Source organism: Girardinichthys multiradiatus, chromosome 12, assembly GCF_021462225.1.
Source record: "Girardinichthys multiradiatus isolate DD_20200921_A chromosome 12, DD_fGirMul_XY1, whole genome shotgun sequence".
NCBI classification, from domain to species: Eukaryota; Metazoa; Chordata; class Actinopteri; order Cyprinodontiformes; family Goodeidae; genus Girardinichthys; species Girardinichthys multiradiatus.
In genome coordinates, this window is record NC_061805.1 from 25,861,532 (window position 1) to 25,887,217 (window position 25,686).

The following is a 25,686-nucleotide window of genomic DNA, read 5'->3' on the forward strand; positions in this document are numbered from 1 at the left end:
CTACGTCCTCTCCTTTCATAGCCCACTGCCCCCCATTCCTTCACTTGGACAATAGGGAGCCCAGGGGTTAATGTTATGCAACATGTTTAATACCCACACTGAGGGCTCTGCTACAGGAGGATAGACAAGCCTCTTCTCTTCTCTTCTCTTTTCTTCTCTTCTCTTTTCTTTTTTTCTCTTCTCTTCTCTTCTCAGAGATTTGAGTGTTTATTATGTGGCACATCCAGTGTCTTCCTCTTTTTTGAGATCAATTAAAGGAGGGAAATTCAGACTTCCCTTTCCCCAGTAACATTCTAGTCTCTTTCAGGTTTTCCCTTTGTTTTCATGATCATTTCCCGAGCCAGCTTAGCAGGTAGTCTTAAACCTGTAACGACTATGAACTGTAAGGGGTAATATGGGATTGTTAAAGACACCATCTGCAAGATAGAGGAGAGATTATCATACTCCAGTGTCCATCTGAAAAAATATGTTGTTCAGCAGAATCTGATGCAGTTAATAAAATGCTGAAGGTGGCCCACAACAACTTTGCTTGTGTATAAAGCACTGAATTCTCTTGGACAGCCAATATGCATGAGAATCGTGACAAAGTGCACAACTCCATGTGTGTCGATTTCCTCAGGTGATTGCTAGGAGTTGTAGGCCACACCCCTTTTGTTCTGTAACCCCAGCTTCATGAAATGAAGGCGCACATGGTCATGTGATCTCGCTGATCAGCATATATGATGTAAAAGGAAAAAGTGATAAAGGACAAAGGTGGATTTATGGTTGCATGTTTATTGTGGCATTGTGATCTGAAAGGCCAGAAAGGATAGATATTCCTCCTAAGCAGATTCTTGGTTTATCCTGGAATCTTTTCCCATTTTGAGATGTCTAGAAAATCCTCCGATTCGAGGTGCTCGGGTTGGCACAAAAACCTAAACTGCACATGTAAGATTGCAGGCAACAAAATTTCCACCACACAAGCTTTGCAATTGAGTACACTGATGTTGATGTTAGATTGCCTCTGGTGAATCACCACAATAATACAAAACAATAAAATGGAATTTGTTGAGTGAAGAAGCTGATAACCCGCAGGTTTAAAAATCTTTCTTGTATGACAGCCCTTATGGGCAGCATGTGTATGACCACTTCTGTCTGATCTGCTGTCTTGCCTCCACTAAAAAGAGAGCTGCACCAATCAGAAATAATTCGGCCTATTTCCTGTTATCCATTTTGTATAGCTCTGAATTATTAGACAGTTTGTCTAATAGACCTATTAATAACAATAAATAGTGTTGTTCTACTTTCTGGATAAATTTAAAAGTGAACGGTCTTAACAAAAAAAAAATGAAAATAGCCCACTTTATATTTTCCTCACTGAAGACTGTTATTATTTTGATCTGAAAAAAGATTGGATTTTTTGTGTCCAACCGTTGGATCACCAACTGGGGCCAGTAAAGTGGAAAATTGGGTGCTGGTCAACAGCTGATCACTGTCTCTCTCCCAGAAAACATGCAGAACGTTTACTATAAAAACAGTATGCTGAGCTCAGATCTGGAGGATACTGGAGGTTTCTTTTGAAGGCTAGAGGTCCTGCTTGCTGCGGGTCATATAACAGCCCAGGTTGTTGAAGCAACAGTGTATTTTTATGTTAAAGAAGAAAAAACACATCAAGGAAAAACGTAGTGCTGCTAAAGCAAGTATTTAAAAGTCACTGACTCTTTGTTTTGGTCACAGCAGCTGAACTTGGAGCTAAACACCTTCAAGTTATCAACACAAGCTGGGGTCACCCAGTTTTTCTTGGAGGAGGAATATGGGAATATGTGTCATTGAAGAAACACAGCTGTTCGTACACACACATTCAAATGCACATGTTTGCACATACGCAGCGCTGTGCACACACATTTGCACTTTTTCCTGGTCCAGCTGGGGTGTTAATTTCACCCTATGGCTGTGTGAATGTTGACCCCAAAACTTTGCAACCTTGTGAAGTGAGGAATTCTTAAAGCCCGAGGCTGTAATGTGCCGTTTCCTGTAGCGGAAGACTACATTCCTTTGACTTGTCCTGTCCTTCGCTGCTCGCTCCCTGTAAACGCAAGGGTTTTTCAGGTGGCTGTTCGCAATTTGGAAAGCGTTCTGGCCAGACAGTACGCTCCTTCTAAGCACAACCCTTCCATGTTTTTCCAATTAGATTTTTCTTTGTGTCCTCGCACACATAGAGGCAGGCTGAAATTGTGCCTTTCTTTGTATGAGTGTTATCATTCTTCCTTCTGGCATTGCACTTGCACAAAGCCTGAGGCTAGCTTTGCCTCTGAGTGCTGAGTGCATCGGACAAGTTAACTTGTTAGTGCACTGTTCGTGCACATCGGGTCTTAATCAGTTCCATGCAAGCTCCTTTGAAGGCAGTTGCTGGTGTAACTGTGGAGCTGGCCTAGCACTGGAAAGCACGTCGCTCCTGTTAGGCTCGGCCTGCTATTAATGATGAGTATTATAAACATGCTTTCAGACAGGATCAGATGGGAATGCTGTTTGGGTCCAGAAAAAAAGAAATCAAGTGTGTTTTGATTAATGCCCCAAGACATGGCCCCCTCCCTCCTCGTTCCATTGGTCTGACTGGGTGGTCCAGCCCAGCAGAACAGGCATGCTTATGTTCAACTTTAATGCCATTACAATGGAAGAAAAACATTCAATCCATGCCTGCTGTTGCAGGAATTGAGTCGAATTGTTAAATTGGATTAAGGCATAATAAAATGTTACAGATTTTTCACACAGCCAACACTCACTGGGCATTTTTCATGTTTTGTGTGCGGGTGTGTGTGTGTTCAGGAGAGTGAAAAAAGACAACTATGAATTGCTTGAGCTTTCACTGAGTGTTTAGTCTTTGACGATGGAAGAGCACAAATCCTCTGCTCATAAATCTGGTGCACTGAAATGGAAGTTGTGCACAGACACACACTCCATACTAAAAGGGTTCCTACACTGCTTAAAATGTGGCCATTTTGTGAATTTTATTTAACTTTTTCTGCCTTTCTTCAATTCTTTCATATGACTTTTAAAACAAATAGAATAAATTGTGTCTCTATGGCACAGATTTTCTTTGTCCTACTGATTCTATTAAAAATGCATTGAAACCAGCATAAAAAGACGTAATATTTTTATTCTCACTGACATTTAGTAACATTTACGGTTTTTAGGTGAGTTAGGATTACAAAATAATGTCATCTAGCAAAATAATTTGCTAGATGCCAGAATAACTAATGTATGGATATATATTTTGCCAAATATTTTTGTACTTATTTTTGTACTGTGTCCTGACACATGCGCCAAGTAAGTTAGAGTTTGGGCTTCCTGTATGGAAGCCCATATGAGCTTCCATACAGGAACATATGGACATAAATCACCAAAGTTTTTTCTCTTTTCCTTTCCACCTAGAAATTAAATTTGAAAAAATTTGCTTAACTGTCGAAAGAAGTGGGGTCTGCCGTGCGCCTCCACTAATACTATCATGAGAACACTGACATTTCCCCGTGTTCTCCCCCTCCCTCCTCCTCATCTGCACAGTGCAGCCTTACATCAAGACTTTGCCGTGTTTCTCCGGCATAAGTTGAAAACAATATAGCTCCTCTCCTGCCGTGGTAAATTGGTAACGTGTGAACCCTTACAGACTGTTAGCAGGGGGAGCACCCTCCTTGGATAATGGTAGGGGAAGCGCTGCCTTTAAAAAGTATGGGAAAGCCCACATTATGGTATCAACGCTTTGTAAGCTTCTGTTATGTTAACTCGCAACATTTGTTTAACTGGAGGAACACCTGTGGATGTATTTTAAGGCAACTCCTTAAACACACTGCTTTCTAGTGTGACATATCAAATCAAAAGAAATCAGGCAAGATATCAGGAAGCTAATTGGACCTCCACAAAACTGGTTCATCATTGAATACAATCAGATCTTAACTGAATACAATCAGTTTCCAGATGCCTAAAGGTGCAGTGTTTATCTGTTAAAAAAATTAAATGCATGGATAAAAGGGCATGGGAATGTTTAGACTTTTAGCTTGTACTGACATAGGCTCAAAGGCCACTTAGTGAGGAAGAAGAAGTTATTCCAAAAACTGACAAAAGGCCAGAGTAAAGTTTGCAAATGCACCTGTGGTGTGATGAAACTAAACCTGAAGCTTAATTTGGAGAAAATAAATATTGAAGCTTGCAAGCATGAGAACACTGTTTCCGCTGTGAAGTACGTGTGTGGCATTACCATAGTGTGTAAGTGTTTTGCTGCTGGAGGGACAAGTACACTTCTCAAAATAGATTACAAGGAATGAACATTATGTGAAAGCATTAATTCATATAGAAACATCTCTCTGGAAGGTTAAGTACAATCAGGTCTTCCAAATGGATAGTGACCTTATGCATCCAGCTTGATTAGTTACAAAGTGTCTTTAAGTCAACAAAATCTGTTTGGAGAGGATATCAGAAATGCCTGTTGGCAGCAAACTATTGTGGGAAGCTTTTGGAAGGATACAAAAAATGTTTGATCCAACTCATAATATTTAAAAACTCTAATGAAAGCTACAGAAACTTATGTTAATCTCAGAATGAACATCTTGTATAGTTTAAATTATTGGAATGATTTAAACTGGACCTCATGTGCCAGGTGTGTGTTATTAAGGAAGGTATTGTGAAGTCCTGAAAAGTCAAACATGTCAGAAGACTCACAACATGTGATAAGGACTGTAAGCATTGTTGGAAAAAGAAAAAAAAAAAACTACTCTGTTGTTATTCATCACAATTCTTTTTGGAGGATACAAATAATACAAATTTCGGATCTGGTCTGTGCAACGCATTGTTGCATGTGCCTACGTTTTTCATGTATATGCATCTGTGAGAATGACTTCGACACTTTCCCTTGAAAATTTTGTAAATTCTAAAAGGTTTTTATGTTCAAAGGTATGTCTTGGATTTAATTGAAATACACATTGGTTGTATGTTTTGATATGCACATTGGGCTAACAGAATGATTGACTTGTTCTCTGTCCAGTTGGTGGGCGTGTCAACCAGGAACTGAAATACACACGACAGAAGATGGGGGAGGAGGCCATGTTTAATTCTCAGCTGATGATCCAGACGCCGCGGGAGGAGGGAGCCAACGTCCTAACGGTAGAGGCCCTTCTGCAGCACCTGGAGTCAGCTCTCCGAGCCAGCAGAGTTCATGTTTACCTTTATAATAGGTAACTATACTTTATTGTCCTTATCTCATATGTTCGTAATAGTGATGTAAGAAATTAAACCCTGCCTTATTAAAACTCCATGATATTTTCCTTTTAAAGTGAAATCTGTCTTGCAAAGCTCTATCCAGTTGCAATATGCATGCGACTTTCTCTGGTGAGGTGAGACTAAGGCCCTGTTTACACGAAAATAATCCATTGAAAATGTCATTTTTCCCCGTTTCTGTTATACAGGTCCTTCTCAAAATATTAGCATATTGTGATAAAGTTCATTATTTTCCATAATGTAATGATGAAAATTTAACATTCATATATTTTAGAGTCATTGCACACTAACAGAAATATTTCAGGTCTTTTATTGTCTTAATACAGATGATTTTGGCATACAGCTCATTAAAACCCAAAATTCCTGTCTCACAAAATTAGCATATTTCATCCGACCAATAAAAGAAAAGTGTTTTTAATACAAAAAACGTCAACCTTCAAATAATCATGTACAGTTATGCACTCAATACTTGGTTGGGAATCCTTTGGCAGAAATGACTGCTTCAATGCGGCGTGGCATGGAGGCAATCAGCCTGTGGCACTGCTGAGGTCTTATGGAGGCCCAGGTTGCTTTGATAGCGGCCTTTAGCTCATCCAGAGTGTTGGGTCTTGAGTCTCTCAACGTTCTCTTCACAATATCCCACAGATTCTCTATGGGGTTCAGGTCAGGAGAGTTGACAGGCCAATTGAACACAGTGATACCATGGTCAGTAAACCATTTACCAGTGGTTTTGGCACTGTGAGCTGGTGCCAGGTCGTGCTGAAAAATGAAATCTTCATTTCCATAAAGCTTTTCAGCAGATGGAAACATGAAGTGCTCCAAAATCTCCTGATAGCTAGCTGCATTGACCCTGCCCTTGATAAAACACAGTGGACCAACACCAGCAGCTGACACGGCACCCCAGACCATCACTGACTGTGGGTACTTGACACTGGACTTCTGGCATTTTGGCATTTCCTTCTCCCCAGTCTTCCTCCAGACTCTGGCACCTTGATTTCCGAATGACATGCAGAATTTGCTTTCATCCGAAAAAAGTACTTTGGACCACTGAGCAACAGTCTGCTTCTCTGTAGCCCAGGTCAGGCGCTTCTGCCGCTGTTTCTGGTTCAAAAGTGGCTTGACCTGGGGAATGCGGCACCTGTAGCCCATTTCCTGCACACGCCTGTACACGGTGGCTCTGGATGTTTCTACTCCAGACTCAGTCCACTGCTTCCGCAGGTCCCCCAAGGTCTGGAATCGGCCCTTCTCCACAATCTTCCTCAGGGTCCGGTCACCTCTTCTCGTTGTGCAGCGTTTTCTGCCACACTTTTTCCTTCCCACAGACTTCCCACTGAGGTGCCTTGATACAGCACTCTGGGAACAGCCTATTCGTTCAAAAATTTCTTTCTGTGTCTTACCCTCTTGCTTGAGGGTGTCAATAGTGGCCTTCTGGACAGCAGTCAGGTCGGCAGTCTTACCCATGATTGAGGTTTTGAGTGATGAACCAGGCTGGGAGTTTTAAAGGCCTCAGGAATCTTTTGCAGGTGTTTAGAGTTAACTCGTTGATTCAGATGATTAGGTTCATAGCTCGTTTAGAGACCCTTTTAATGATATGCTAATTTTGTGAGATAGAAATTTTGGGTTTTCATGAGCTGTATGCCACAATCATCCGTATTAAGACAATAAAAGACCTGAAATATTTCAGTTAGTGTGCAATGAATCTAAAATATATGAATGTTAAATTTTCATCATTACATTATGGAAAATAATGAACTTTATCACAATATGCTAATATTTTGAGAAGGACCTGTATAGCGCCATTCCAATCATACAGACCACTCAAAGTGCTTTACACTAGAGCCACATTCACCCAATCGCACTCACACATTCATACACTGATACACAGATCGATAGGCAACTTGAGATTAAGTGCCTTACCCAGGGGCACATCAACATATGGCAAGAGTCAGCTGGAATCAAACCCACAACCTTCTGATTGTAAGACGACTACTCTTCCTACTGAGCCACAGTCGCCTATCTACATATCTACATGGCAATGTTTTACTTAAAAGAACAGTTCACATGGCAACAGTAGAGATGTAAAGGTGGTGTAATTCCTCCACCACCCCACTAGTAGGCGGTACATTCTTTGAAACAACATGCACAAACACCTCCTGCTTACAAAAATAGGGAGAAAATGAGCACTTTGCTGGAGAACCCTTGTTAGATTCAAAAGAGCCAGCAGCACAAGCGCGTACTTTGCAACCTGCCATTGTTATTGTTGAGGTCTTCATTGTCTTTGGGTTTTAAACTGGTTGGCAGCTGTTGTGGAGAGTGTGATCTTGACTAGAGAGCAACTCTCTTCTACTTAAAAAAGCTCAACAGGCTAATCAAGAAGGCTGGCTCTGTTCTGGGGACTCCTCTGGAACTTCTGGAGATCATTGTGCAAAAAAGGATTCTTCATAAAATGAAGAACATTATGGAGAACCCTGAGCATCCTCTTCATGAGACTGTTGAACAACAACAGAGTGTCTTCAGTCAGAGGCTTCTTCAGATCTGCTGTAAGACAGACTGCTAAAGGAGATCCTTCCAGCCTACAGCCATCAGCATCTACATTGACTCTTTAAAGAAACCTGCATAATTTGAGCTATAACAACATTTTATTTCTCTGTGGGATTAATAAAGTATTTTTGAATTGAATTTATGTTGTGCGCGTACATGTTAATTTCCACTGCGGGAGACATACGCCATATGAGCCAGGGCTTCCTCATAAGGTTCAATGTTTTCCATCTCCATGACAATGGAGATGGGGATATTTTCAAACCGTTACACTATGGAACCTGTTCTCAAATTGTGCTGTTTTCAGAGAAAACATGCACTGTTGTTGTGTAAACAAACAGTGGAAACACAAGTAAACTTTTCCATTTTCACCAGGAAACGCTGTTGTGTAAACAGGGCCTAAATTATGTAGTAGTTAAGCTTATAGTTTTGAGCTGAACTCCCCTGTACATATATCTGAGACTTCTATTTTGAAGTAAGAAAGGAAGTATATGTTGAAATAAGTTATAGTGATGACATATGACTATTCAAGCCGTTTTTTTGTAAACAGGTCGACAACTGTCCACTACAAAAGCAAGGAAAAAAACTCCTTCACTTTCAAATTGTTCTTGTGGGATAATTTTGGATGCTTAGTTGAAAAATCGAAACTTAGACAAACAGGAAACGAATGATTTTCACTGCCCAAACTCAAGCCCTGGTAGAATACCACAACTTGCTAATGTTACCTGCTAACAAAGCTAAAGTTAGCATCTGCTTATGAGCTTCTTAGTGGTGCTAAATATTTAACTAATGTTTTAAAACTAAGGCAAAATTACTATGGAATTGACATTTTTAGTCTACTCTTAACATCTTATGTTGTTGATTGGCACTGTTAGCAGGGATAGCATTAGCATAACAGAAGCCATGTGTATAGTCTATAAAATGTAGAGCCTTACCTTAGCTCTGAGGTATAGAAAAACCTGCCAAGATTTCCAAACCCAGCATGTTTCATTGCAAAAAGGGTTAGAAGTTCAAAAAGATAAAACAGTTCAAATTTGCTGTAATCCATTCAGTTCTTCAGTAAAGTTCTGCTCTCTCTCGCTGTCTTGCAGCCCTTGATGAACAACAGACATGGTAGAAAATTGTTTACCTTTAAATGTCTTCTAAGATCTCTGAATTTAAGTTAGTCACCTCAATGATTCTGACAATAGCTAGTTTTGAGTTTTTCTCCCTCCACACTGAAGAGTGTTGTCAGTTCAACCTGGTAGCAATTAGTGCGATGCATTTACTGATCGGAAAAATATGTGATTATTGAGTTTTCAACTCAAAAATTGCAGGGCCATTTAAACAGAATCAGAATCGTGTGTTTCCAGTCACCAGCTAATTTCTTGGTACATCTCTGTTTTGTTGGCATTAAGACCACTTTAGAATTAAACTAATATAAAAACTCAATTTATGGTCTAGTTAAACCAGGAGTTGAATATTCTATAATGATTTCAAATTCTTTAAAACATTGTTTGTGTTCTGTGAAATGTATTAATTTAATTGTCAATACAAAAACATGGGTAAACTCGTGAACCCATGTATCATTTCTCCTTAGCTGAATGCATTTTTACACCCATATGTTCTGATTTATTTTTTCAGACAATGGAAATTGGAACATTTATGCTACAAATCAGGAGAATTAGTCACAGAAACGCATTTTATGAATCAGGTAAGACAAGGATTTGTTTTAATGTTTACTGTCCTAGTCATATGGTAAAATTGCCAGTACCGCCTGTGTTATCAAGCTATCATCTTGTTTAAATCCTGTTTGTGTTTTTCTAATCAGATAATAGAAAAACTTCATCCCTGCCTCATCATCACCCCTTTGGACTGTTTCTGGGAAGGAGCTAAACTCCACTCTGGAATGGTCTATCTCCCGTAAGTACAGGATTTCTTCTCATTAAAAACTGTCAAAAATTATTTTTGGAAATTCCAGCATGGCATTGCACCATATTACCTCTTTCACTATATTTTTACAAGCACATGGAGGGCTGATAAAAATCCTAATTAGGCATACATAATGGCTTTTCTTTTTGTCTGGTCAGCTGGCAAACCAATCAAAACTATGGGACATCTCTGAGAACTGAGCCCATCTGCGCTGGTTTATAACGTTAGCATGCACTCAAACTGCAACGAGATGCTTTTCTCTGCATCTTGTATTTACCCCTTTTAGAAGAGGCTACTTTAAAACACTTAGCCCATCCAAAGAGACCCAACTCAAGAGCATGTGTGTGCATGTGTGTCCTGAGCTCGTCCCCTCTGAAGGCTCTATTGTAGTGGTCTCTGGCATGTGTATTGCTGGCAAAGGTTCCTCTCCAGCCTTGGGCCTCATGCTATTGTCTGACCATTCTGTAGCTAATAGCCTGTTGCTACAGTAATACTCAACAGACCTTTGCCTCTGCATGCAGTAAGTGTGTGGCTTCGCCGATGGTGCATCCATGTGTCTTGTGAATGTGTGAAAGCGTACCAGTTTGGGTTGCCATTATCGGTGGACATGTGCATCCCTGTGTGTTGCCCATTGGTTTGAAATGGTAAATAAGGTTTTTACTATGTTCTGGTTGGGAGGTTGGGAATAATAACTCAAGCCTGGTTAAGCACGTACAATGTAGTCTGAATGAGGTATTCAGAGAAAGAGAGATTGGAATGTGTGAGGAAAGGAGAACATAGAGAAACAAGATCTGGGATCGAGCAGGAAAATAGTTGTTGCACAATGGGAAACCTAGCTCGGAAATTATTTAGTGCACTGAGGTTTACTGTTCCTGTACAGTAACATTCACAGTTAGTTTGCAATAACACTTGATAAACAGAAAAATTGAGCTCTAGCTTTTTTCTTTTTATCATACTAATAAAATAACTTTCTTGCATACAGTGGTTGAGAGAAGAGATGCTGACATTTACTTTTGAACTTTGTAGAGGTGAGAACACTGTACAATGGACCACTTTTGACCCGAAGAAGTGCCTTGAAAAGTTACGAAAAGCAAACATTCCTGTGGAAAGCTTTGAGGACATGTTGGAAAAGGCGGATGTCGGGCATGGCTACATGGATAGACCCTGTCTTAACCCTGCTGACCCTGACTGCCCTGACACTGCACCCAATAAGAACTCAACTAAGGTTGGTACACAATTACTGAGAAATTTATGCATGCATGTCTAACATTAGAGATGCACCAATCAATAACCGGCAGCCGAGTTCTGATCGCATTTTTTTGCAAAGCTTTTGCCTGCCAATACAGATTTTAGCCTACTCCAATTTTTTATTTAGATTTAGAATTGGCAGAACTCAATTGGTTTGTGTCAAAGAAGTTGCTGTAAAATAGGGTTTTACAAATGTGTAAGGAACTTTCTATATATTGGTATATGGCTTGTTTAACATAGTTAGCATAACTAACAGTTAGCATCAGTGTGTATTCCCTAGAAAATGCAGACCCTTACTTCAACTTTTTCTCTAAACACAACTACTTGAAAGCTCAATAGAAACAAACTGAGCAACTCTGCTGTAAAATCTTCATCCTTTCTGTTGTCTGCCTAGTTGGCTCCAGATTAATTTGCTCCTTCGTAAATTCAAAGAAATCCCCCCAAGGCCGGTATGAATTGATGTTGTGAGGCAGAGGACTTGGTTTTTAACATCGAAGCCATCTGATACGGAACAAGCAAAACCCCAAAATGATGAAAGAGCAAATTGACCAGAACCCTCTGCATTCTAGCTCTCGGTTGTAGCAGCCTGGATAAATAGCCATCCTGTTCCCATAGAAAATAGTTACATTTAAAATTGTTTCTTATAAATGTTATGCTGCATTATCTGGCTTCAAGTACTCACTGATATGCTAAAAATGACTAATGCCAAGTCTTCAGAAGATGGTTGTAGCTATTGCAAGGTATGGTGGATTTACTGAATGGGAAAACATCAGATTTCTGAGTTTTGATCAGCCAGTCACCAGTCAGGGCCTGTCTAGCTTAAAGTCGGCTGATTCCAGTTAACAGTCTGTTGGGAACCAAGAAATGTAACCTTTATTTGAACAGTGAATACAGGTCCTTCTCAAAAAATTAGCATATTGTGATAAAGTTCATTATTTTCCATAATGTCATGATGAAAATTTAACATTCATATATTTTAGATTCATTGCACACTAACTGAAATATTTCAGGTCTTTTATCGTCTTATTACGGATGATTTTGGCATACAGCTCATGAAAACCCAAAATTCCTATCTCACAAAATTAGCATATTTCATCCGACCAATAAAAGAAAAGTGTTTTTAATACAAAAAACATCAACCTTCAAATAATCATGTACAGTTATGCACTCAATATTTGGTCGGGAATCCTTTGGCAGAAATGACTGCTTCAATGCGGCGTGGCATGGAGGCAATCAGCCTGTGGCACTGCTGAGGTCTTATGGAGGCCCAGGATGCTTCGATAGCGGCCTTTAGCTCATCCAGAGTGTTGGGTCTTGAGTCTCTCAACGTTCTCTTCACAATATCCCACAGATTCTCTATGGGGTTCAGGTCAGGAGAGTTGGCAGGCCAATTGAGCACAGTGATACCATGGTCAGTAAACCATTTACCAGTGGTTTTGGCACTGTGAGCAGGTGCCAGGTCGTGCTGAAAAATGAAATCTTCATCTCCATAAAGCTTTTCAGCAGATGGAAGCATGAAGTGCTCCAAAATCTCCTGATAGCTAGCTGCATTGACCCTGCCCTTGATAAAACACAGTGGACCAACACCAGCAGCTGACACGGCACCCCAGACCATCACTGACTGTGGGTACTTGACACTGGACGTCTGGCATTTTGGCATTTCCTTCTCCCCAGTCTTCCTCCAGACTCTGGCACCTTGATTTCCGAATGACATGCAGAATTTGCTTTCATCCGAAAAAAAGTACTTTGGACCACTGAGCAACAGTCCAGTGCTGCTTCTCTGTAGCCCAGGTCAGGCGCTTCTGCCGCTGTTTCTGGTTCAAAAGTGGCTTGACCTGGGGAATGCGGCACCTGTAGCCCATTTCCTGCACACGCCTGTGCACAGTGGCTCTGGATGTTTCTACTCCAGACTCAGTCCACTGCTTCCGCAGGTCCCCCAAGGTCTGGAATCGGCCCTTCTCCACAATCTTCCTCAGGGTCCGGTCACCTCTTCTCGTTGTGCAGCGTTTTCTGCCACACGTTTTCCTTCCCACAGATTTCCCACTGAGGTGCCTTGATACAGCACTCTGGAAACAGCCTATTCGTTCAGAAATTTCTTTCTGTGTCTTACCCTCTTGCTTGAGGGTGTCAATAGTGGCCTTCTGGACAGCAGTCAGGTCGGCAGTCTTACCCATGATTGGGGTTTTGAGTGATGAACCAGGCTGGGAGTTTTAAAGGCCTCAGGAATCTTTTGCAGGTGTTTAGAGTTAACTCGTTGATTCAGATGATTAGGTTCATAGCTCGTTTAGAGACCCTTTTAATGATATGCTAATTTTGTGAGATAGAAATTTTGGGTTTTCATGAGCTGTATGCCACAATCATCCGTATTAAGACAATAAAAGACCTGAAATATTTCAGTTAGTGTGCAATGAATCTAAGATATATGAATGTTAAATTTTCATCATGACATTATGGAAAATAATGAACTTTATCACAATATGCTAATTTTTTGAGAAGGACCTGTACACTACAGTGCATTGCTACCAAGATGAGCCGACCGAAACACTTTTGGGTTTGGAAGATGTTATTAGAGGAAGAAGTTAAAATGAAGTCATAAGTAACATAAAAAGTCTAAAAAGCTATTTAAAAGGAAACTGTATTCATTGCAGGCATGTTATTTTTTTATTTAGGTTGCTATAAAATGGATTAGATCTGGTGGCTGCTGGTGATTTCTCTCCCTTGACATTACATACTTTCCCCAAACCTGTTCCTGAAACAGGCTTATTGCATTTTTCAGCTATTAAAATCAAAATGTCCTTCTGATGTTATTCACTACCAGCTCCTTTGGCATGGAACAGTGGATCTTTACTGTATACCTATATATAATGTTGAAATTGTGTAAACTAGTGGTAAAAGCACTCGAGTCACATACTAGAGCCAGTACCCTCTAATTTAAGAGAACGTTTTATTTAACTTCTAAAAACAATAAATTTTTTTCACAATTCATGTAGCTCCTAATTTTAAAACCCAAATTTAACTTACTTAAACTTGCAGTAACTCTGCAAAACTTCCACTCCAAACATATTTGTGATTAGTCTCAACTGTTGTGTTATGATCAAATTTTTTTGTTTTTGACCAGACCAGTTACCAGCGGATGTCTATGTGCATCTTTACTGTTAAGTATCAAGTTTTGCTTTCTAACCTGCTGCTTTTTAATGACAACAGCCATTCAATGCGGCGCTGGCTTTGAGTGGTGGCTGCCATGGTGTGTCCAGAAAGTATATGCACTGGCAGGAGGAACTCATTGTAGGAGGCACCACAAAGAATGGCAGCGGACCCCTACTCAGGTAACCTACCCATGCTTACATATACGCAGCTTTATAAGAACACCGCAGGGAATCTGATGAGGCTTATTCTGGAGACGCTGGATGTTTTTTGTTCTTTTACGCTTTTGACTGTGTGCATGTGTGTCGTATGCGATAAATCTTGCAGTCATTAGCAGATTCCAGTGAAATCCTGAGAGCAACAGCTGTTGCTGCTCAGCTCTGGCTGCTGTGCTTGGACACTGCCCTCCCTCTGACTCTCTCATACACATGGGCAAAGAGTGATCTATTGCTCCGTTAGTCTGTTCAAATACACTGCAATTTGGGGTACACAGACTTAATTCCAACGCAAGCACCAGGTGAAAGTGGGTGGCATTTTTGATGTTTGTACATCATTTATACAGTTTTACGATCTATCAACGACATTCGAAAACAGAATTGACACAGAAATAAAAATCTTATTGGCTGTAATGGGTTTATTTTGCAGTTAGTAAAATGACTATATATATTTTTTGGCACACTTTGGACTTGTATGCTAAATTGGAGTGTTTATGGCACAATCACATACATAGAAAAGCACATTACATTATATGCACGTTCACACACATGCTGCTCGCAGAGTACAGTTGGGTGCATTCTTTGTGTCTTGTGCTTGTGTTTTACTGCCAAGGTTGGGTCAGTACAGTGTTGACGTGTTCCTGCACATTGTGTGTGTGTGTGTGTGCGTGTGCGTGTGTGTGTGTGTGTGTGTGTGTGTGTGTTGCTGCTGTTGGCACTGTTTTTACAACTTGCTTACTAACTGCCACCATTACGGTGATTATCACCATACCACAAAGATCACATTCATAAAGGAAATGACAGGCTAATATCTGCTGCTTTGTTTTGTTGCGTTTTGATGATGTAAAAATACAAAAACTGACTCCAGCACTGTTCACAAGTTGCTCTCTAGTCAAGTCTCATTTGTTAATAACTAATCACTTACATTACTTTATTGGCTTGCTAATATGCTCATTAAGGCTGTTCACTATTCATTATACTTGATATCATGGCTCTTGTAGTTGGGTGCCTCATAGAAGGCATTTCAGATGGGGAATGCTGTAGTACTGTGAAAGGTTTTCATTTACTCCTCATAAAGAGAAAAAGTCCTCATCTCTGATCATGGCAGCATATTGTGCAATTTGATGTTTCAAAATTGAGAAGGATGGATGAGAGAAGGACAAAGTTTTTGAGAATCTGGTAAAAAAGAAAATCCAGGAAATGATGAAGGACCTGAGTTGCTTCGTCTGATAGATACTATGTGACCGTTTTTTGTAGCGGAGTGGTCTTCAGGATTCATCTTTCTAACTGTTATTTTTCTATGTGGTGTTAAAAAGGTCTAAAAAAAGCCAAGGTTCTTTCACAGTCTAGAAAGGTCTGAAAAAGTCTAGAAATTAGATTGAAATGTTTTCTAGGTCTTGATAAATATGGAAATAGATTATTGAAAATGTTTGTATTTTCAGGCTTTATTCCGTACCGCATCTATCATCCATCCACTCACCTGTCCGTCCATCCATCCATTCATCCATCTAACGTCTGTAAATTAATCCATTCATCCATTTGTCAGGACATCCATCCGTCCGTCCATCCATCTTTTTGTTTCTCCATCCATTTGTCCATTCATCTATCTGTCCATGCATCCATGCATTTGTCTGTCTGTCTATCTGTCCATCTATCCATCCTTCTGTCCCTCTTTACATCTGTCTACCCATCTGCTCGTCCATATATCCGTCTGTCCATCCATCTATACATATGTCTGGCTATCCATTTGTCCATCCGTTTGTCTATACATCCATCTTTTTGTCTGCCCAGCCATTTGTTTGTCCATCCTTCTCTTTGTCCATCCATCCATCTGTCCGTTTTTCTGGCTGTCCATCAACCTGTTTGTCTATCTGTTTAATTTTGTCTAACTTTGCAAATTGTTTAGTTTTGCGTAGTGGTGATGTCTAAAATGGGATTTGTCAACTGAAACAGATTTATTTTCTTGCCACAAAATAAACTATAAACTAGTTGGGCAGAACACTAAAACTTAAATGTAAGCTCCATCAGGCACATTGTGAACTGAGATTGCAAGGGTTTGTTTAGTATCTGAAACTGTAGAGAACAGAGCAAATAAGGCAAATAAGCTTTAAAACCTGCATTTCATATTTACAACAGAACCCCACAGAGCCAAATACGAAGAGCTGCGTAGCTGTGTAAAACATGCCTGATTCATTTGAATGACTGGAAGCCTGTTTCCAAGAAACAGCTTTCCATGTAAGCCAATAATTTAAATGCAAATGTTTATTTAATAATTAAGGAAATTCACTGAGACAAACATTTAACAGTTTTTTATAACTTGAGGTGGACAAGCTTTCCAAGCATGTTTGTGCATTTTAATACGATGCAGGAACAGGATGCCCATTGTGTGGATTTCAGAGCTTAGTGATGAAGTTCTTGTATTTATTAATCAAAGAACAAACATTTTAAATCAGTGCTGCCTCTGCTTTAAGAACTCCTACTTTAGAACTGAAAAATATGTTCTAGGTAATGAATTTTTGACTGGATGGGTTTCTGGGATTTGTTGCTTGCTCAAGTAGGTTGGGTTGGCGTTCTTAAAACAGTGATATTTTAAAGCCCACATCCACCTGGTGTCAACGATTGTCCAAAATACATTATCTGCACTTCTTATCTGGTGCTTGATGCTAATTAGTTATTTAAACAAAGCCCCACTGCAGATTGTTGTGTTTAGAATTTCTCCAAATCATTTTATGTCATTTGCACAGTCCAAAGTAGTTTTTTCATGTCTTTAATATGCTGATGTTTTCTTCAGCCTTGCACCTGCAAGTCTGCCCTTCATCATTTTAAAATTCTTCTTCCCTGTGTGCTCACCAGTGCCCAGGCTTTACAGACCATGTTCCAGCTGATGACCCCCAAGCAGATGTTTGAGCACTTTCAAGACCATGAAGAGGTTTCCCACATCAACTGGAATGAAGAAAAGGCTGAAGCAATACTGGAGGCCTGGCAGAGGAGATACTCTGAGGTGAGGGCTAAAGGTTCAGAAAAAAGGCGAGCAAAAAGGAAAAGGGGAAAGAAATCTTCTTTAAATCCTCTACAACCACACAGTAAATCACAGGCCGGATACAGGTGTACACGGAAAGGCCTCATCTAAAGCCCGGGCCCCTGATAGATAGTTGAACCTCTGTTAGTGTGTGGTAGAAGGGATATTGCTGCTCACTGCTCAGCGTAAAGGAGCGATAGAGCAAAAGAGCGAGTGTGTCTGGAATACATTAAGAGAGTGCTGGATATCTCTCTTTTCCTCAGCTTAACTCTCACACCCACACACACACACACAAACACACACACACACAAACACACACGCAACAATCCAGAGCTCGCACACAATCACTTTCCCAGCTGTGGCCTCATTGGTGGCTCGTGTGTGACATCATCTAGTCTTTGTTTTGGGGGGCCTAACTCTCTGTTCCACATGACCCTATACATGTGTGTGTGTGCGCGGTATTGATCTTTGAGCTTGGGAAAAATTGACTGTAAAATTAATCACAGAGTTAGAAAAATATGCCAGATATATTTACTGTGTGTTATAGCATGTGTTATGAATTTTAAGGTGTGTCTACAAAAATATGAATGCATTTCAGTATGTGCAAGTTCACATGTGGGCGATCTAGTGTGTGTTACCTAATGTGTGTCAGCCAGCATTGCTCTCAACTGAGCTGTAACTAGAATTTGAGGTTGAAGGTATTTGTCTGTCTGTGATAATAAAACACAGAGAGAGGAGATCATGGTACTGTCTGCACATACTCCTGCAATGCCTTGCAGAAGTATACATACCTGTTTAACTTTTCAACATTTACTCTGTCACAACCACAGACCTCGATATATTTTATTAGAATGTAATGTGTGATTTATTTTTTAATTTTTTTACCAAGGCAATATTAACTACACTTTCAGTCTTTTGGGGTATATTTCTACCAGCTTGGTACATGTAAAGCCACAATTGTTTGCACATTATTTTTTGTGAAGTAGTTCAATGTCAGTCAGATTTGATGGAAAGCATCTGTGAACTAGGGCTGCACAATATAATGTATATTTATTAGGGATGCACTGATATAAAAATATGGGCCGAAATCAATGTCAGAAAATAATATTGTTGTTATGACCGATAAGCGAAATTATATATTTCCCTACACTTTTGACAGGTGTAAAACGACCACACCCCACAGTCCTGCGTTGCATCACCATCAATGTCACATGACCAAACATCTGTTATTAATATCGGCCCTGTTTTTCTTATCGGACCGATACCGATATGGTAAAAAATTACTAATATAATGTTAATGCCGATATATCGTGCATCCTTTAAATATAACATCATTTCTATATTACCGTACCAAATGTAGATATCACTAAGAATAGCTTAAACTGCAATAAGGATTAGTTAATTTTTAAAGTACCATGCATTCATGCTCCCTATGCTAGTAATATATATGATGACACTTGTTTAATTTAGCATTAAATGGAATAGAAGTGGTGCAAACGTGGTAAAGTCATTAAGAAACCATGTTATCTATGTTTGCTATGAACACAAAGAGGAAGGTCATTAGCATTGCTGAGTTAAAAGTCATAAAATGATTACAACCTTCACCAACATTATCGCATATCTTGCAGCCTTACTGTGAACATCCACTTTCAAGTCAGAGCACAGATATTCAGCAGGATTTTGATTTGGACTTTGGCTGTGTCATTCTGATGCATGAATGTGCGTTGATGTAATCCGTTCCATTTTGGCTCTGGCTGTATGTTTACAGCCTTTTTCCTGTTGGAAGATGAACCTCAACCCCAGTTTCAAGTGTTTTGCAACCTCTGACAGGTTATCTTCCAGAAATCGCTGTATTTATCTACATCCATCTTTCCAACAGCATTAACACGCTTGTCTGTCCCTGCTTAAGAAAACCTAACCCTGCTTTAAACGTCTCCACAACTTTATCTCTCAGGCCTTCACAGAACAGCTGCATTTATTCTGAGATTAAATTACACACAGATGGACTTATGGACTTTATTTACTAAAAAGCTGACTTCTGAAGTTAATTGGTTGCACTGGATTTTATTTACGGGGAACAGAGTAAAATTGGTTAAATCAGATTTCAAGTTTTTTTTTATTTGTAAGAAATTGGCATGTATCCTTTTTACTCTATGTAGTTCTTTGTGTTGGTCTATCACACAAAATCCCAATAAAACATAATAAAGTTTGTGGTTGTAACATGGAAAAATGTGGAAAGGATAAAAGTATGGTAATGCTTAAATCATGCAGTGGATTTCATATTGATTTGTGTTGTCATGCTTTATCTTTTTGTTTTGCCACATCACTTCTTGATTTGAACATTTAACACATTGGTATTTTATTTTTAATTTAATGACTGAATACACACACATTAAAGAAATGAACAGTGTTTTTACACTACATCTTAATGCTAATCGAGCCATTAATACTAATTTTTATTTTACTCTTACCAACAAAATCAAAGTACCAAAGTTCACAAACTATGCTTTCAAGAATCTGCTTCTAGTCTAGGATTCTCCATTCCTTATTTAACAAGTCAAAGATTTGTAAATGTCAAACTAGAGCTAGTCTTAACTTAGTCCAGATGCCACAAATAAGGTGAAATGACCCTTTATCACACTAACAAATCAGAAACATATTTCAGTGTTGTTGCTGGGTTTGCTGGAACCTACAGATAATAAGACTTCAGTTCTATTTGCGCAGATGAATCTTTTGTACTCTGATGTCCAGAATATTAATAAAGCTGCAATAAAGACAATCTAAATATCTGAGTCTGGTAAAATTTTTAATTCTATAGTGAGAAATGAGTGAGAACCTTGCTTCTTAAAAATGAACCCAAAACAGAACCAGAAAGACTGTGGTATAAAAAGCTAAAATAATTGATAATAAAATTACAATTTTTTTAGGTAGTCTTGTCATTTTATACTATAAGGTTTATTTAATTTTGTGTCTTCAGTGTTTGATCACAAAAGGCTTAACAGACTATGAGCTTAAAACTAATCAAGGAATCCCATAAACTCATGGTAAAATCCCTCCTCTAGTTTTTCTGAGCTCTTTTAGGTCTACATCAATTTCTGCCTGAATCCGTCTATTTCTCTCCAGGCAGTGCTGCACAGTGTGGCAGCGAATTCATCCCAGAAGGTCTTATCCTTCACCACCACCACTCTGGAGGATATTCTCAAGTCTTTTTCTGACATCAGTGTTATCCGTGTGGCCAGTGGATACTTGCTGATGGTAAGAACTCGGCCGTAACTAAAATCAAAACCTTTTTTTTTTTTTACTGAAATAAATCTCATCAGATAAAAGCAAGGAGAATGTGGCTGAGTGTTTTCCCATCTGTGCCCAGCTGGCCTATGCATGTCTGACCATGCTGCGGTGGGACTGTGCCAAGTCTCAGGGTGCCGTCGGGCTGGCCGGCGTCCTGCTGGTGACGCTGTCTGTGGCGGCTGGTCTGGGCCTTTGTTCTCTCCTGGGAATCTCCTTTAATGCTGCCACCACGCAAGTAAGTCTCAAACGTTATGGCGGGCAGCTTCACCTCAACAGTCAAGTTATTATGAGTAACAGAGAGATGACCATCATTTTTTTCCCAATTAAATTGCTAAATATTTTTGAGGTTGGGAATTATTTACTTCTACCCTTCTTAGCAATAAATTAAAAATGCAATATTTTAATGAAACAGCGTAGAAGAGAACATATTATTTTCAGTGGTCTCAGACGTTTACCTTAAAAAAGAACTTTCCTAACTTTTTCGGTTGACTGTTTTCTATTTAGTCAGTCCACAAAATGTGTTTAGTCCATATTCAGCAACGAACATTGGAACTTTCTACGAAAAACTTTGATATATCTAGCTAAGTTTAATAAATGGGTGTGTCCAAGTCTGTTTTGGAGAAAGATGTTGCTGGACGTGTGTATATGATACACACACACACACACTGTGATATCAAAATAAAAGCAGAAAAAAACATGTCTAATTAAAGAAAATACTTTGAATTGTACCTTAGATTTTCCATTTGGGAAAATACAAATTTGTCATTAATAATCTCATCCTAAAAACATATAAAAGTGTTCATCTGCATCAGGTCCATTTGTTGAAGGGCCAAATTTGTAACATTCTTGAAATGTGGTAGGGGGCCACTCAAAATTATTCCAAGGGACACAAGTGACCCCCAGTTAGTACTTTGGGTTTGGAATAGGACAAAAGCTTTTCTAAGATGGACAAAGAAAGAGGTTATTGTCAATGTCAGGTTACCGGCTTTCATTTTAAAACTTAAGTAGAACTACCTTTACAGTAGGGACTTGATACCTGAGGTGTCTGAAGTGTATGCTGTTCAATATATCTAATCCAAAATTATCACAAATATTTAGTAAAAACTGATAATTTATTTTGGATATTTATTAGTGAAATGAACTTCCAAAATTTTCATTTATTCAAAATAAAGACATTGAACATGGATTCCCTGGGTCCCTGCGACCCACTATGGAAGAAGTGGTATAGAAAAGAGTGACTGACTGACTGAACATGTATTGGGATTTTCTTTTTTTTCCACGACGTCAACATTACTAAAATAACATCAACTGTTGTAGAGAAAGAAAATAATGTCAAACTTTTCCTCTTTGTTTATGAAGAATGCCCTCGTGGATCTATGTGGTGAAAAAAAAGCTTCAATATTATCCATGAAAATAATGAAGAAATAAACTGTCCCGCTTGCCACACACCACATTTTTTTATATAAAGAAAATAATTCTGGAACCCTACAAGCAAACATGGTTCATCTATTGTATGATATCCACATGCCTGAAGGTGCAATTACCTGCAAGCATGGAAATGTCCTGCAATCATATTGTTCTGGAAGAAGAAGTTTAGTTTCAGTAGATGAATGCATTTCTGTTTAAAGTTAATATTAACCCCCGACAAAATTACCAAGTGAAGATGCTGGCTGAAACTGATAAAGTTTCATTGTCGACTGTCAAATGTGTCCTGTACCCACATGTGCTGAAAGGCCACTAAGAGAGTACGAAGTCATTACTCAATAAGCAACATGAAACACCTGATTAAAATAGGCAAAAACACTAATCCTTTGCAGACATGTTCTAAAGGTTTGACTAAACTAAAACTGACGATTTTGACCATAGAGATTATTGTTACATTTGGAAGAAAAAATGGGAAACTTGCAAGTCTGAGAACATAATTTCAAGAGTGAAATACATGGAAGGATAATTTTGTGGGGTGTTTTGCTGCAAGAGAGACTGGTGCATTTCACAAAAAGGATGGAATCTTGGGGAAAGAACATTATTGGCAAAATGCTCAGGACATCAGCCAAGAAGTTAAAGATTAGGGACAAATGGGCCTTCCAAATGGACAACCATACAACGCGATTAATTACAAAGGGACTTAAGGACAACTAAGTCAGTTTTGATGTGGCCATCTCTAAGTACAGCTCCCATAAAACTGGGCAGAGCCTACAAACCTGACTCAGTTGCACCAGTTCTGTCAGGAGGAATGGGCCAAACATCCTGCAAACTATTGTTAGAAGCTTGTGGAAGGATGCTCCAAATGTTTGACCCAAGTCATACAATTTAAAAACAATTCTAGCAAATACTAAGAGAATGTATGTAAATATCTGAATTTGAAGAAAGGTAAAATTTGATGAAAAGCTCTTCCTCATTATTCTTGCATTAGCGAAAAGAAATAACATTTGTAATCTTAACCAGCCTAAAACAGAAAAACGTTTAGTCTGTTTTTCTGTCACAGTCCAGAACTAAAGGTTATGCATATTTTTATGCAGTGTACAGCAGGGGTCTTCAAGGTTTTTCAGCCTAGGACCCCCAAACTGATGGAGAGAGGACCCCCTAACTATATATCAAACTTACATGTTGGGTTCATGTTAATGTGTGTTTAAAGACATAACTTTGGGTTTAAAAAAGTCGAAATAATCAGAAATCTCATGACCCCCCCCTTCGGTACCTCCGGTGTACAGTTATATTATAATATCCGTTACTATGAGGCTCGTTTGTTAGATTAAAAGTACATTTTGTACATTTTGTCAAACAATCCAATCCGATAGACAGATAGGAATTGAGCTATTGCTTCTACTGCTTCTAATAGTTAAAAAAGATAAATCTGGCTTTAGGTCTCAAATCTTTAAAGAAGAAAGATTTTTAAAGATTTAGCTATTTTGTCAGTCCTCTTAATAATGTTTATTTTGAGCCACAGAGCTCTTATATGGTGAGACTGGACAGCATAGTTATCACTGTGAACCTTTTAAGACAGGATTGTTCCTCATCATCAAGTCCCTAATGAAACACTATGTCTGGTTGCATATAATCTGAAAAAGATGCTCAGCGGTTCATGATGTTTGTTGTCGGCCTTCTGCAGGTTCTTCCTTTCCTGGCTCTGGGAGTCGGAGTGGATGATGTCTTTCTCCTCGCCCATGCCTTCAGTGAGACTGGACAGAACAAGAGGATTCCATTCGAGGTGAGGCAAACAGCCACAGTTACGCTGGTCCTGCTCCTTTCATGTCTTATCTCCTGCAGTGGAATGTGTGAAAGCCTGTCTGTGCCTGGGAGGTAATATCGCACAGTTCATGTGCCACACACTTAGCCCACTTATCTAAGCAATGCTCCGTAGTATTTTTTATCATTAATAGCCAAGCAATCTCTACCCTTTTTTGTGTGTCTGTGTTCCACTGCCAGCATTTAAACTATTTTGTTTTCATTTTAGTATAAGCATGTATGCATTTTGTATTTTTCTTTCCAGATGAAATGTACTTTGAGATTTTAAGCGCTGATTGTAACACGCAGAGTATGTCTCTCCATCTTCACATAGGACGTAATTGTTTGAATCTTAAACAGTTCATCTCCAGACATGTTTTTGCTTGTTTTTGTTTTCCACTGCTTCCCTCCCCTTCCAGCTCTCAAACCCCCCCCCCAGCTTCCTTTGTGTGGCTGAGATGAAAACTAAACAGAGCTGAACATCATCTCTGCTCTTTGACACACACAAACATACACAAACACACGGATGGACACACCCGGAGATGCTCCCTGTGTGGTCCTGCACGTCCCCAGATCTTCATGCAGTTACTGGAAACAAAACAACATCCAGGGCTATTTGCATGAGTATCTCCCCTTGTTTTGTGTGTGTTTTCTGTGAGAATTGAAAATTCCAGCTTCTGGCTTTCCTTTCACGCCTTGAAGGGAGGCACACAGGCACGAAGAATTTTCCAAGCACTTGCAATTACTGTCAGTCATGCTGGTTTTACTGTGCTTGTTCATAATCTGGCGCATTACACATCTGCCGCTGGCTGAGAACTGATCAGAAGTTTAATGGCTTTTCCTTCCATTTGCTTTGCTCTTTCTGTCTTCACCAGGACCGTACGGGGGAGTGCCTGAAGAGGACAGGGGCCAGCGTGGCTCTCACCTCCATCAGCAACGTCACGGCCTTCTTCATGGCGGCCCTCATCCCCATCCCAGCACTTCGAGCTTTTTCTCTGCAGGTATGTTCAGAGCAGCGAGTGTGAAAATGTGTGTGTGGGAGTTTTCTGCAACCAAAAGTCTTATTCCTGTAATCACTGCCTCCAGATTTCTCCAGACCGTCTCTTTATTGATTTCATTCATCAAACTGAAGTCACTTGTGTGTTTTTTCTCAAATCCATCCGCCCTTCTGCCTCCTTCTTGGAGGCTGTCAAGCGGTGGTCCCGGTCTCTGTCCAGATTGCGGCTGAGGTCTGTGTAACTGAATCCTATTGCGTGTGCGAATGGGTGTTCTTGGATCGCCTCGGTTGTGAGAGCTCAGCGGAGGTTTGAAAAGCAACAGACTGTGTGTGTGTGTGTCTGTGTGTGTGTGTGTGTCTGTGTGTGTGTGTGTGTGTGTGTGTGCGTGCGTGTGTGTTTGTGTGTGTGCCTGCACAAGCACTGTGAGAATCAGAGAGGAGCTCCGACTTCTCTAACATCTGCCAGTAATTATAGACGTCACCAGAGCAGTGTCTGACAAAATGCCTCCAATAATCAGACTTGTGAATGCATTTGAACGCTCCTTAATGACGATACAAAGTGAAAAAGAGATTAAACTAGCAGCTTGCTGTTTGGGTCAGTAGTATAATACTGGCTATAAGCCAGTAGTGTCATCGTGATAGGTCTATTATGAATTTTTGGTGACTTTATTTGCTTTTGGCATAGGAGTGGTGTATTTTTGTCATTATTGTTGGGAAATGCAGGTGCAACGAGATCTCGTGGCACAAAATCCTCCAATATGATGCTGTGGCAATATTTCTAATCAAGGTGAAGAATCAAAATGCTCTATCTAGTGTTGTGATTATAAATAATATAAATATATTATTTAGCATTT

At 39.6% G+C, this 25,686-nt stretch overlaps 1 protein-coding gene across 2 annotated transcripts in view; it reads left to right on the forward strand.

Annotated features, from left to right (window-relative positions):
• ptch1 (patched 1) overlaps positions 1–25,686 on the forward strand; it is a 78,665-nt gene that overhangs the window by 19,093 nt on the left and 33,886 nt on the right. For both annotated transcript variants that reach the window (XM_047381763.1, XM_047381762.1), the window contains exons 3-12: positions 5,015–5,204; positions 9,409–9,478; positions 9,596–9,687; positions 10,723–10,921; positions 14,149–14,270; positions 17,157–17,304; positions 20,446–20,577; positions 20,690–20,845; positions 23,720–23,818; positions 24,711–24,836. In XM_047381763.1, the coding sequence (XP_047237719.1) occupies positions 5,015–5,204; positions 9,409–9,478; positions 9,596–9,687; positions 10,723–10,921; positions 14,149–14,270; positions 17,157–17,304; positions 20,446–20,577; positions 20,690–20,845; positions 23,720–23,818; positions 24,711–24,836 (1,334 nt within the window). The remainder of the gene's footprint in view (positions 1–5,014; positions 5,205–9,408; positions 9,479–9,595; positions 9,688–10,722; positions 10,922–14,148; positions 14,271–17,156; positions 17,305–20,445; positions 20,578–20,689; positions 20,846–23,719; positions 23,819–24,710; positions 24,837–25,686) is intronic.